The 13,913-nt window shown below is 44.0% G+C and overlaps 1 protein-coding gene across 2 annotated transcripts in view; it reads left to right on the top strand.

The window, feature by feature from the left end:
* The window catches only part of DNER (delta/notch like EGF repeat containing), a 296,900-nt gene that overhangs the window by 267,851 nt on the left and 15,136 nt on the right, over positions 1-13,913 (top strand). The window contains exons 10-11 of one of the 2 annotated variants that reach the window (XM_027591452.1): positions 2,918-3,031; positions 12,457-12,588. In XM_027591452.1, the coding sequence (XP_027447253.1) occupies positions 2,918-3,031; positions 12,457-12,588 (246 nt within the window). The remainder of the gene's footprint in view (positions 1-2,917; positions 3,032-12,456; positions 12,589-13,913) is intronic. The other variant, XM_027591453.1, reaches the window with a different exon arrangement.

Genomic DNA, 13,913 nt, shown 5'->3' with positions numbered 1-13,913 from the left:
GACGCCTAACACTCAGCGGGGTGCCAGTGTTCAGGGCCCCTGGGGAAGGGGGCCCGAGAAGGAGGGTTTGAGAGGAGGCTCCTTGGCACATCAGTAGTGTTCATGACTCTCTATTCTCTGTATTCAAGGTTTCCAGTTCGTGGTTGTTCAGCTCTTAAGACAAGCTGAGCAGGGGCACCTGGGTGTGACTCAGTTGGTTACGCGACTGCCTTCGGCTCAGGTCATGATCCTGGAGTCCCGGGATCGAGTCCCGCATCGGGCTCCCTGCTCAGCAGGGAGTCTGCTTCTCCCTCTGACCCTCCCCCCTCTCATGTGCTTTCTCTCTCTCAAACAAATAAATAAAATCTTAAAAAAAAAAGACAAGCTGAGCGATATGACAAATAGTTTTTATATAGGGATTAGCAAGGCTTGGCATATAGAAACCAAGTGCTCACTGGGGACTTTTAAGACCATCTTGCTTCATAGCCATCATGTTTCCATGAAGATGAGCTTTTGTCCGATCTTGCTGCCAGAAAATTCTCAATCTCAAGTGACCCAATATCTTTTGAAAAAGAGAAATAACAAGGGATAAAATTATTGCCAGAAACAAAACAAAAAACACCCAAAAGATCGAAATTGCTATTATCTTGGGTGTTTTCACCTAATCTATCTTATCAAAGTCTTTTAAGGTTAAGATGTTCGAATATTTAACCTACAATTTGCTTTTCTGCCTCATTTGAGAAATGTGGTCCTCTGTGTGTTAATATATTCATTGTATTGATATTATGCAGGCTTCATTGGCTAATGCATTACTAGAAACCCAGTAAAGATCATCTCTGGTCTTTCTTTCTTTAGATCTAATGGACATCTTTTTAGATTCCAGGCATCTCTGAACTTTGGTCATAGCTGTATTTCCCATTACATTTGAAAGCCTTTTCTGTCACCTGGTTTCCAGTGATCAGCCCCGTGGGAACTTGAAAATATGTAGATCTTTGTTTTTTGATAAACACTTTGAAGCAGAAAAGACTGTTTTGCATTTTATTCTTTTGGTTGAGCCCGTGCTACTTGGGAATCAGTGGGAAAATAGAAGCTTCTGGGTGAAAAGGCTGTACGCACCCAAGTGAGAAAACATTACCAGTTTTATGCACATCTTTAAATTAGTTTGATCTCATACATCACCTGGTTTGCCTGGGTTACTTAAGGACCGTGAAAGTCGGGGAGGCTCATTCCAGTCACTGGAGACAGGGAGGGAGCTTGGATGGGGCTTTAGGGGGCCATGTCCCAGCAGGCCCGAGGAGGTGGGATCGGGGTGGTAGGTGCAGGGAGAAAAGCCAGGCAAGGACCTAAAAGGCCCTTTGGGAAAATATCTGGCAGACTATTATTCATGGGATGGGCATGAGGGGCAAAGGATAAAATGGAATGAAAAACCATCCATTCTAAATGCTTTGCCAGGCTCAAAGAGGTTGTTAGTATGAATACAGATAGGCAGTTCTGTTTTTCTTTCCTCTTACACTTTTTTTCCTCCTTCTTGAGCCCGACTTCTTAAGACACTGAAAAAGAAATGATAGACAAAAATCCCAACAAGAATAATTTCAGTGACTAAATGATGAGTCACTGGGTGTGGCAGTCCTTTGCACCAGATGAGCTCAGTAATGAAGTGGAGAGCAAATTGAGTAAATACCATTCCGTTACTATTTGCTTTCTGCTTGTTTTTCATGAGGCTGTCAGGAAGGGTGAATGTATCCCTATACACATCCTTATACAGAATATAATACAATCTATCTTCCCCTCCAAAGGGCAAGGGATGAGAGAGAGAGAGAGGCGAGATTAATCCATTCATCTATCTTGACCTTCCAGTGAAACAACAGCAGAAATCTTACCTTTCAAATAACACTGGGTTTTTAAAGTTTTTTAGGAAATTATAAAGCAATAATTACTCATTGAAAAAAAAATTCCACCAATACAGAAATCCCTGATGTGAAAGCCAAAATAATTCAGTCCCTCAGCCCTACGTTTCCATACACACAGTCATACATAAACTTTTTTTTTTTTTTTACACCCATGGGAAACTGCTTTTGCTGTAAAGATTTGTAAAATGCCTACTTTTTGTGAAATGGGTGCTGAGCTCTGTGGAATTTCGTACATTTCCACAGCCAGTCTGAGCTCATTCTCAGCAAACTATTTAGCAAGCACAGACTCAGATTCAGATAGCTGGTGGTTTTAAATCCCAGCTGCGCCCCTCCCCCAGCCTTGTGACCTCACGTGCTTTTTCTTGGTCTCCTCATCTGTAAAATGGGGGTGGGGGAGAAATAAGGCTATTTGTCTCCTAGTGTTGTTGCCAAGATCCAGTGAGATGCAAAGCCCGGTGCGGGGGTCTGGGACAAAGCTAGTGCACAACACGTTAACTTTGGTACGTGATGATCGGATTTGGTCTTTTAGAATAAAGTCTAAGTACCCCGTGGCTCCCTTTCTGCTCTGCAGTTCCCCAAAGTAGAAGCAGAGCTCATTTCAATATCTGACTCCTCAGCTTTCCCATCAGGAGGCTGCTTATTAATTATATCGATATCTTATAAAGGATGTCTGGCTATTTTCTGTTTCTTCTGGAGACTTTGAAAACATTCTGATAAATATTATCTCTCGGGCTTCTAACTTGCTGTTCCCCAGACTTTGGGACAGGTCGCCAGAGAAAGTACAGATAAATGACAATGGTGGGACCTAAAAGCGGAGAATGGATTTGTTGTGTCCTCATAAGGCTTGTCCTCACGACAGTCAAGAGTGGGCACACGGGTGTGCACACACACACACTCACGCACACACGTGTGCCTCTGGGAACCTGCCTTCACACAGTTGTTGGGCTGTCCCAACACTTGGCTTTTAAAGGCCATGGGGGCTGGAGATCCCTTAACGAGTGACCCCTTTTGCGTCTGTTTCTCCGCAGGAATACACTGTGAGTCGTACAAGGACCCCTGCGCTAACGTCAGCTGTCTGAACGGAGGCACCTGTGACGGCGAGGGCCTAAATGGCACCTGTGTCTGCGCACCCGGGTTTACAGGCAAGTGAGCCGGGAGCTGAGTTTTCAAATCTACCCCCAAATCCCGAAGATGGCAGCTGTTAAGAACAAAACAGACACACAAACAAAAACAAAACAAAAACAAAAAACCTCAGAAATCTCTATGCATACATTATTGCAAAATACGAAAACGGTTGCAAAATGCGACTAGGCACCGCTTGGACAAAAATCTATAAAACAATTGGCTGTGTTGTCATTGCAGGAGGTTCTTCTGAAGCCAGCATTTGGTACAGAGACTTGCTGAGATGGTCATTGCTATACATTTCCAGAACCGCAGCTTTGAAACACAAGCAATGAGCCATTACGCCAGCAGCTGAGAAATTTAAGTGTTCACTGAAGGGGAAAGGAAGGATCAAATGCATCTTTTCTAGAAATTGCACTGGGTGACCACATTTATTTTTATGGAAAGATGCAACAGCGGCAGGATACTGAAAGATGAAGGCAGGTGGTGGTGGGCAGTGAGGGAGTGACTCCAGCGTCAGCGGTGCTTGTTAGTGAAGGTACAGACGCTGGAGGTGTGGGGGATGGGGAGAGAAAACTGCCAAGAGCGCAGTAGATTGGGAGGGCAGGGGGAAGGGGGCAGGGCTGCTTGCAAGAGAAGCCCTGGTGGCCCCTGAGCTCTGAGTGGGAAGAGTCATTTCTAGACTAGGGATCCTTCTAGATCACCTGCTACGCTGTGGGCTTCAGGGAGGTTTTGAATCCCTGAAATTGGATGTGAAACATTGTATGGGTGTGTATCTGTTGAGAGGAGGTTCCCATTTTTGTTGTATTCTCAGAAGGAACCATGAACCACTGGGGTAGAAAAGGTCGATCCTTTGCTTTTCCATCAGAACCCAAGAGTCCTGAAATGTAGAGCGTAGGACAAGTCGAGGTTTCCAGGGCTTGCTCAACCAACAGAAGCATCTGGGTCACTCTGGCTTGCGAGTTGGGAAAGGTTGACATATAGAGTGCTCACAGAAGAAGGTGGGGACTTAGCTGCAGGAGAGCACCTTGCCCGCTCCCGGATCCCTGCTCCCCTCTCCCCTGCCGAGCTGCTGCGCTCCCCCCCACCAAACCCTGGCGGATTTCACTGGGGAAGATGCCAACAGTCAAGATGTGGGAGAAGCAACGTCTGATCTTCCCTCTATTTATCTGTGTCACATCCTGTGTTTTTCCTTTTGGGTCTTCCTGGGACTGAGAAGTGGGCTCATTCCAGAAAATAATTCGCAGATGGTTTTGTTTTGCTGACTGGTTTATAAACACACACAGACGTTTATACTCATCAATGGATGCAAAAATAATATTGGGGAAGCTTTCTGGGTGTTTCCCCCCACCCAGACATTTTTATCTCACAAATCATAAAAAGCATGGAGGGAAGATTAGAAAATATAAGACCATAGGAAAAACCCCCACCGCTTAGCACTGCACCGCTCAGAGGCAGCCCTCGTTAATATCTTGATACATATATCCAGAGATTTTCCTGAAGGTCTGTGTGTATAACATACAGCATATAGTGTGTACGTGTGTATACTTGAATTCAAAAAGGAATTGTATTGCTCCTACTATATTGTAACCTACTTCTCACTTAAAAATACATGTATATCATAAATGTTTTATCATTTTTACTGGCTGCCCTATAGGCCATTATATAAAATGTTTTTTGTCCTAACACATGGCCAATTCAGCTTTTGGGGGAGTTGAGAACTTTTCCCTATTGTAAACAACATTGCTGTGAGTATTCTTGTATGTACATCTTTGTGGACTTGTCTGATTATTTCTTTGAGCTAATTTCCCGGAGTCCCAGGGTCCAGGAAAATAGGTACATATTTCCATATTGCTCTTCAGAAAAAACACTGTACCAAATTCACTCCTACCGAGAGTGTACAGGGACACCTGTTTCCTTGACTTCATAGAGATGCTGAGAATTGTCATTTTGGTGGCCAAAAATACCCTTTAAGTGTTGTCTTGGTTTGTAGGTCTTTGATATTCCTAGTGAGGTTGAATACTTTCAAAATAAGTGTGTGGTCATTTGTCTCTCTTCTTTTATAAACTCCCTATTCATATACCCTCTTTGCTTTTCTACCATTTATGTTAACCGGCCTTCCTACCTTCCTTCCTTTCTTTTACTTTAAATTTTTATTTTAATCCCAGTTAACGAACACTTATGTTAATCTTTATTCTTGATTTGAAATAGCCCTTTTTAGTAAGGATATGACATTTTATATTCCGTAGGTTGAAAATACTTTTCTACTGTCATTTGCCTTCTAAATGTATAGGAGTGTTTTGTTTTCCTATATTTTATTTTTGTACAATTAAATCTTGATATTTTCTTTTGCTTTCTTTTCTTGTAGTTTCATGCTAGAAAAACCCTACACATCAAGATTTTATAAACATTCTCCTATATTATCCTAATAACATAGGAGTTAATTTTGTGCATGCAACTCTTTAATCCATTTGAAATTTATCTTGGTATCTTGTGGGAGGTAAAATGCAATCTTTTCTCCAGAATATTTACCAAATCTCCAACTTCCTAATCAGCATTCGCTCTTGGGTATCTCTCAAAGATACCTGGAGGTATAGATTTTCTTCTCCCTTCCTTTTTTTTTTTTTTAAGATTTATTTATTTATTTTAGAGAGAGAGAGGGTGGGGAGGGGCACGGGCAGAGGGAGAGAATCTCAAGCAGACTCCCTGAATGAGCGCAGAGCCCTACTTGAGTCTTGGTCCCGGGACCCTGAGATCATGGCCTGAGCTGAAACCAAGAGCGGGATGTGGGGTGCTCAACTGACGAAGCCACCCAGGTGTCCCCTCCCTTCCTTCCTGAAATGTTTGCTAGCTCAATAAATGGTATTACTAGCACCTCAAGTTGTTCTGGCCAGAAACCAGGGACTCATTTTGTCCTCTCGTCTTTTTCTCCCTTACATGCATCCAACCACCGAAGAATCCTAGAACCTCTTAGTTGCTGTCATTTCCTGGAGCCAATACTGGGCTGCCTTTATGTCCTGCCCACACGAGTGCAGCGCCTCTAACTGGTCTCCCCACACCCCTTCGCCTTCACCCCTAACGCATTCCCCACACTGCGGAGACCTTATGAAATGAATCTCTAATCCCGTTGCTTGCTGCTTAAACATTGCTTATTGGTATTTCATTGTTTTCAAGAAAAAGATCAAAGCCCTCATCATGATTGTTGAGACCCCAGCCGTCTGGCCCCATCCAGCATTTCCAGCCTTGCCCTGGCTGGTTCCTGAACACCCCGAGTCAGGATCTTCTCAGTAATGTTCTTCCCTCCATCTCCTGCCTCCTGGTCTCCTCTGCTCCCCCACCCCATCCCTAGGCATCTCTTCCGCGGTACTCACCCTAATTGGAGGGAGAGGTCGGACTCCTCCGTGAAGCAGATTCTAACCTCACTCTAAACTGGTCTTTGAAAACAACAGATGTCTCTTTCTCTTCAGCCCTGGTAACTGTTCTGGCTGCAGAGGACCACAGAACAGTTCCCAAAGTTGTTTTGGAGATCTGTGCTGTTAATATGTTTTACAGAACACTGATCCCATGAGATGCTTCTTGGAAAAAGGATCTTTGGCCAAATAAATTTGGGGCATGGTACCATGTGGAGATTCATAAAGGGTGTCTGGGAACTGCAGGCTCTGAGAGGTCGTACAGCAGAGAATTTTATTTGCCTTTGTTTATTTTCCAAATATTTTTGATCATAGAACCTTTCTTCCCCCCTTAAGAAGAACCTAGAGTATTCTGAGAGTTAGCAGGCATGGAAGAGTCTGGTAAAATATTCACTTCCACCACGTAAGGAATGATGCTGCCTGTCCTCCTTGAATTGCTACCTTGGTACCAAATACTCTTTCACTTTACCTAAGAGTTAGCAAAACTTACTCTTGGCCAACTATTAAGCACTCAAAAGCTCCCTAATTGACTAAGTGGAGTGAATTAGGCCAATCATTGTCAGATAATTAGACACTCAATCCAATGGCACCTTTACCTCATGAGATTCGCTTTTTCAGCTTAGGTTGATTTTGCTCTTCTTCTAGGTTGTTTAGGTGACACCTTAGATTATTGATTTGGGGCTCTTCCCTATTTCTCATGTATAAAATTTGGTGCCACAAATTCACCCTTCAACAATTCTTTGGCTGTGGGGGCACCTGGGTGGCTCTTGGTTTCAGCTCAGGTCATGATCTCAGGGTCCTGGGATTGTGCACCATGTTGGGCTCTGCACTCATCATGGAGCCTGCTTGGGATTCTCTCTTCTCTCTCTCCCTAGAGTAAATAAATAAAATCTTAAAGAAAACAATTCTTTGGCTGTGTCCCACAAATTTTATGTCATATTTTCATTTTCATTCAATTTTGTTTAGGTTCCTTTAGACTTTCTCTTTGATCCATGGAGTATTTGTAAATGTGTTATGCAGTTGGGGCTTTTTTCTTTCTTTCTTTCTTTTTCCCATGTACTTTTGGGCACTCCTGGGTTGCTGGTTTCTCCAGCATCTGGTCTGGAACATAAGAAGCCAGAAGAAAACTCAGGAGCTCACCGCCACATTGTTCCATGGGTCATGAGTTTCCCTGCCAGTCTGTCTCCTCCTGACCCCTCAGAGTCTTCTCATGTTTGTTTTCTGTATAATGTCGAGAGTTTCTGCTTATAGGAGGAGTAGGAAACATATTTCTGTTGCACCGTTTTGGAAGCAGAGATTTCATTCTGGCTGCTTTTAGGATTTTTCCTTGATTACTGGCTCTTAACAAATTGATCACGATGTTCCTTGGTGTGATTTTGTTGGTGTTTCTCCTGCTTGGGATTTGGTGTAATTCTTGGATCTGTGGTTTTATAGTTTCATCAAATTTGGAAAATTTTTAGCCATTATTCCACCAAATATTATTTTATGCCTCACTCCCCTTTCCTGGGACTTCAATTACATCTGTTAGACTACTTAGAATTGTACAACAGGTCACTGAGTCTCTGTTGAGTTTAAAACAATTTTTTTTCCTGAGCCTCCATGTGTTTAGCTTCTATGGCTGTTGTCAAGTTTACTGATTTATTCTGCAGAATCTAGTCTGCTGTGAAAGTCATCCAGTATTGTTTTTAATTTCAGATATTGTATTTTTCATATCTAGAAGTTCCATTTGGTTCTTTTCTATATCTTTCCTTTCTATCCTCACTTTGTTCGTGTTTTCCTTCACATTTTGAGCAAGCAGATTCCTTGTTTACTCACCATCATCTGTGATTTCTGCATCTGTGTCTTTGGACTGATACTTCTTTTGGTTATGGGCCACATATTCCTATTTCTTTGCACAGCTAATGGTCCTTGTGTGGATGGACCGTCATTGTGAGTTGAGTTATTGAGTGATTGGGTTTCTTGTGTTCCTTTTTTTAAGTGCTGCCCCTCCTTCCCCTCCACCCCCCGGCAGGTAGGTGAGTTACTTGCTGGCCTGACTGATCCTTCCAAGGTTTGTTTTTATATTTTGGGGAGTGGGTCTGTGCTTGCCTTTTCTCTAGGGATAGAGATGCCCTAGTACTGAGGTGCCACCTTTTCCCACCGAAGCACTGGGTGACCAATGAAATATCTGCATTCTGACTTGTGAGACTTTGAACACGGTCCTCTAGGAGCTCGGGGAACTGCTCATCCTTCGTGGTGTTTGCCAAGCCCATGGAGTTCCAACGTACTCACACGTAGGATTTAGCAACAAACTCAAGGGGATGCAGCACATTTCTGCTTCTCTTTTTCTGACCGGCTCTATCTTCCTTGGGAGCCTGTCCCACACACGTTGCAGCTACCGCGTCCCCCACAAAGTCCGCTTGTCCTTGGTTCAGGGAGACACTGTGTTCTCATTTGGCTGCAGGCAGGAAGCCAGGACGATCACGGCACTCAGCTGTGCTGCTTTCCTTCTCTTGGGTGAGCTGCCTGTTGTCTAATGTCTCAAAAGTGTCTTTCCTTAAATATGTATTTCATCCGCTTTACCATGGAAGGCCAAGAGAGCTTTCTGTCACTCCATCGCAGCAGAAGAAGTTCCAGATCATTTTTAACATTCATTTCATCTGGAATAAAATACCTGAGAAGCATGAAGGAGGTATAGTTAAAATACCCAGTCCAGCGCCTGGCACACAGTAGCTCTATATTTAATACTCAGTATTCTAAATATAATGATTTTCCTTGACAGTGTGGGCTGTGTTAATTGAAGGGTTTACTCACAACAGTGACTTTTTAATTTTTTTCCATTTTAATGTATTTGAGTAAAGCATACAGAATTAAAGGGCACACTGGTAAACTTGCATAAATACTATCAAATTTGATACCTACTCTACGTATTACCTCTTAGAAAGTAGTAGATTGAAAAGCAATTGTAAAAGATTTAAAGCTCAGACTCTGATTTCCAGCCTTAGTCAAGTAGAAATTTCATTATGTATTCTCTTTACAAATGTTATTCAAGCACAACAGTGATTTAAAAGTAATTGATTTTTCCCCAACTCAAATTAAAAAAAAAAAAAAAGTAAACGAGTCAACAAAAAAGTCATCTGGCTCAAGCCAGCAAAAGCATAAAGATTTATTAAGTCAGCTCTGAGTAAGGCACGGTGATATAATCTACTAAGAACTCTTCTAAAATAAGCCAGAATGCATGTTGCTTGAGTGGAATGGTGGGGTGCTGAGGCACTTACAAAAACGTAATACTCTTACTGTGGGAAACTCGAAATGAATTTACATGCAAATGAATGTACATACAACAAAGTTGCTCTCTATAATTCATAATAAATCTTCAAATACTTTGCGTAAGACTGATGTCAGAAAGCATATCATTGTAAGGCAGAGAAGAGTGGTTGTGTTTGGGAGTCTTCTGGTTGAAAGTTTTCCTCCAGGGGCTCCATCATCAGAATCACCCCATGTCCATATTCCTACCGCCAGCTTAGGGCACGGTGAAGGCCTAGAACTGAGAGCCAGGTGGCGGATAAGCGATTCAACCAGAGGTGCAGGAGCCTCAGTCTGTAAGATAGGCCATTAGAGTAATCCAAGGGTCGCTGTGCCCCATGCGTCACCCCTGGGATCAGCCAGAGCACCTGTGCTATGGAATTAGCTGCTGGCTGTTTGGGACCCAGAGTTTATATCGTTAGCTAGTGTCATTTGATCCATCTCCAGTATGGCTCTAAGAACACAGTGGTGAAGATATCCAGACGTGGATGGGCTTGGGACTCTCTCTGGTCCCCAGTCCTTTAGATCCTGAGTCTTGGTAAGTTTATCCATACCTACAAGTTCATTCTATTTCCCCCTGTCACTCTCTATTCCGATCAAATCCTTTCAGTCTGGGGGCGCCCGGGAGGAGACAAACCTACGGACCGCAGACTTTTCCCAACTACATTAGTGCCCCTTGGAGATCCAAGAACCAATACATGCATTAGGGCTAGTCTGGACCCTGGATTGGGCATTTACCTCGCTGGTCCAAAAAGCTCTGGACCAGAGCAGGAATGGATGGGCTGGACTAGCTCTAGGACTGCCCAGAATTTAGGGGATTAGAGGGGTTTGACGCTGACACTGGATTTGCGGAGCAAAGTGGAGCTTCTGAGTTTTGCCGGGCGGTGGAAGCACAGAGAAGTCAGGCTGTTTCTCCAGCTTTGGCTGCAAAGGTAACAGGGCGTCTTATTGTAGAACTTGCAGTTTTCACATGGCCAGCTGAGGACAGCCACTGTCCAATAAATACCTCAATTAAGTTTGTCTTCCCAAATGGTTGGAAAGTAGTACAGATGTGTATGTATTTGCCAAGGCCTTTGATTTAGTCCTTTTAATGTTTCTCAGCACGTTCTTGTTTATATGTCTCCTCAACTAGTCTACCATGTAATGCCGGCTGTAATAGTTTACTCTGTGCCCTTTTACACTCAGAGCGATTGCCCCATTAATAGCAAGACAACCTTTGAATTAGGTTAGTGAGAGGAAATCAATTTCATGTCTTTCCCATTGAGGTAAATGACTATTTACATTTACTATTTAATTATTGCGGGAAGCACATTCACTTAGACACTACTGAATTACAATCAACCTAGTAGGGCCTCCAAGGAGTAAATGTTTTATTCGACAGATTTCACTTAGTTAAAAATAAAATAGACGCCAGGTAAGAAACAAGTGTGAAATGAAACAGGCACGAAATATTTCAGCGTGAGATTCCTGCTCTAAAATGGGCTGGGAGCGACATATGGTGGTTTCATAAAGGCGAGGTAAACCACTAGCAGATTAGAAAGTCCTTTAATGCTAATTAAGTAAGCCTGGAAGTAACTATCCGCGTGTACACTGAAACATCGCCTTTGAAAACGGACAAAATATTTGATTTTGCGCCTTTGCTTTGGTTGATGACTGTAGCAGTGCTAGGAGTTTTTTGGTTTGTTCTGTTTTTTAAGTATCACTTTTTACATGTATCTAAGCAGATAAAAATTTCTTTTTCTCATTCTCAAACTCTTAAGAGAAATTGCCTCAATTTGAAGTATCCTGTTCCATTCATTTGATGGGATGCCTTTCGGTTTGAGACGCATACCCATCTTGTATTGACTCATAGTATGGCTTAAAGTCAGTGAAGGTCGCTTTGTTTGTGTAACTTGTGATAACGAGCTATTTCCTGTAAGTTGGTGTTTGGACCACCATGACATTGGCCCATGGTCTGGTTTGTTAGTTTAAGCCAGGCTCTCTCCGGTGGGGGCAGGGATGCCCCAAAATGTTGGGTCTAGGCAGGGTCAAGAGCTCTCTTTTTCATCATGGGGGAAGGACAGGCTGGAGTGAACGTGAGCTTCCCCGGGGTCATAGTTTCCCAGGGGAGACTGAGTCAGAGCTAGGCTAACCCTAGACCTCAGAACTGTCTTTTTGTGTGGGAGGGGGAGTTGCTGATGCTCTTCCTGTGCATTTCCATCTTTCCCAGAAACATATCCAGGGATTTGGAACGTGAAGTAAATGTTCATAATTGACTCTGGCTAGGCACACAGCTGTGCCCTAGAACTATCCAGAAAATAGTCAAATATCCAACACTTGGCCACAAAAAAAATCATAAACTGTGAGTTTTGGCTTTCTGGAGTTTCAGAAAAATAAGAAGATTCAGTGGATGAAATTCAAAATAAAATAGACTTTTTAAATAAAATCAGGAACCCCGGTTCGCTTTTCCCATCAACCTCAAAAGGTTTATTCAGACGTGAGAATCAGCCTCAGTTAACTATTTGACTCGACTAAAGGAGATTCTTTTGACCAGTGCCATTTTTTTTTTTTTCACTTTTAGTTTTACTTCAGCAAAAGATCCCTTGTCTGGCACTTTGGGGAGAGTTCCCCACTTCATGTAAACAGCCAATTGGGCTCCGTTGCTGGAGACCGTGACCCCGGCCTCGGATCTCCGCTTGGCCGGAGCAGTGATGGGTGACAGCGCCGCTGGTAAAGCCAACTGTCATCACTGCGTTTCTTTATCTCTGTAGGTGACGAGTGTGACATCGACATCAACGAATGTGACAGTAACCCGTGCCATCACGCCGGCACCTGCCTGGACCAGCCCAATGGTTACACCTGCCACTGCCCTCATGGCTGGGTGGGTGCAAACTGCGAGATCCGTAAGTATTATGCTGTTGTTTAACCTCATATTTTCATTCAATGAGAAGAGGACACTGAGCGTGCCCAGGTGGCCCCTGTCAGCGACGGATGGGCAGTGGGGCCAGAGGGCTAACCTGAGTCACCCGTGCCTCCCGAGTCCCAGAGGAGTACCTTTGCTCTCTGCTCTGTGCCCCTCCCCCTCCTTCCTGAGTCTGAAGCCAGCCTTTCTACTGGGATGAGCATGTGCAGATGTCATCCAGAGTTCACTGCTCCTAAGACAGCCAAAACTGTGCCGAACAGAGAAGCATTAGAATCGTATCACAAAATAGAGTCTTTGTGTTAAAAACATGAAAAAGCACCCAGAATATAAACTCGCTTTGCATTTATGTCTTCAAGCGTCTTCAAACGTATTAGGTTCCATCCGTGGCCTTGAGAACAGTCCAGCAAGGATGAGGGTAAAAGAAAATTGGAAAAACATTACGAGCTGCGGAGAGCAAAGTGTTCTCTCTTAGAGATGAGCCCACAGAAGTTTGAAAATGTCATCATCAAGATTTCATGTATAAAAAGGGTGGGTCTGCCAGGATGGAGGTGAAAGTGAGAACCGACACGGAGTTCGGTGTTCTAGTTGTTTGGGAAACTGGGAAAAAATTCAACCGTGAAAGGGGTTTTCTTTTCACTCAAGTTCGTTCAGGGCAGGGGATCTTCCATAAGGGCCCCCCTCCTGGGCTCTCTCAGCCCTCCCCTACTTTTCGTCAGGTAGAGACGGCTCATCTGCTGTGCGAGTTTGGAAGGAGGCAAATACGTACGCAGAGAGCCCCGTCTGTCTGTCTCCTTCTGGAGGAGACAGCTGCCCCTACTCCTCTGTTCTTTGTTTCAAGAACGACCTCCCACGGATGGTCCGGCAGTGCCTATGGAGCCCTGGGCCTGTCTCCTTCCCAGCGTGGGCCTGAGGTAGGGGCCACCTTCTCCAACATCTGTTTGACCAGTAATGCTCTCTGGGCTCCTCCCCGCTTATCCTTTGTCTTTTTGCTCTGGTCTCGGAGCTTGAGAGGGGAATAAGGTCGTTATTTTCCGGGCTCCCCATCATCGACTTTCCTAAACACCCGTGGACAGAGTGGTCGTAGCACCAACTGGCCTTGCTGAAGATGGGCAAGAAGTGTTGTCGTGTTGAAGAAAGATACTGAAAGGGATTCCATGGTCAAAGGGCAATGGCTATGAGCCGGTGTAGGATGTTAAGTCCATTCGGGGTCTGTTGGCAGAAAGCATCCCAGACTTGGCTCAGCAGGACCTTAGTTCTTCCCCTGGAGGGACACTCATTGTGTGGCTGCATTGAATTGTGCCGAGC

This window comes from Zalophus californianus, chromosome 3 (assembly GCF_009762305.2).
Source record: "Zalophus californianus isolate mZalCal1 chromosome 3, mZalCal1.pri.v2, whole genome shotgun sequence".
Lineage (NCBI taxonomy): Eukaryota > Metazoa > Chordata > Mammalia > Carnivora > Otariidae > Zalophus > Zalophus californianus.
Note: the sequence above shows the minus strand (reverse complement) of the source record. Positions and strands in the feature narration are given on the sequence as shown.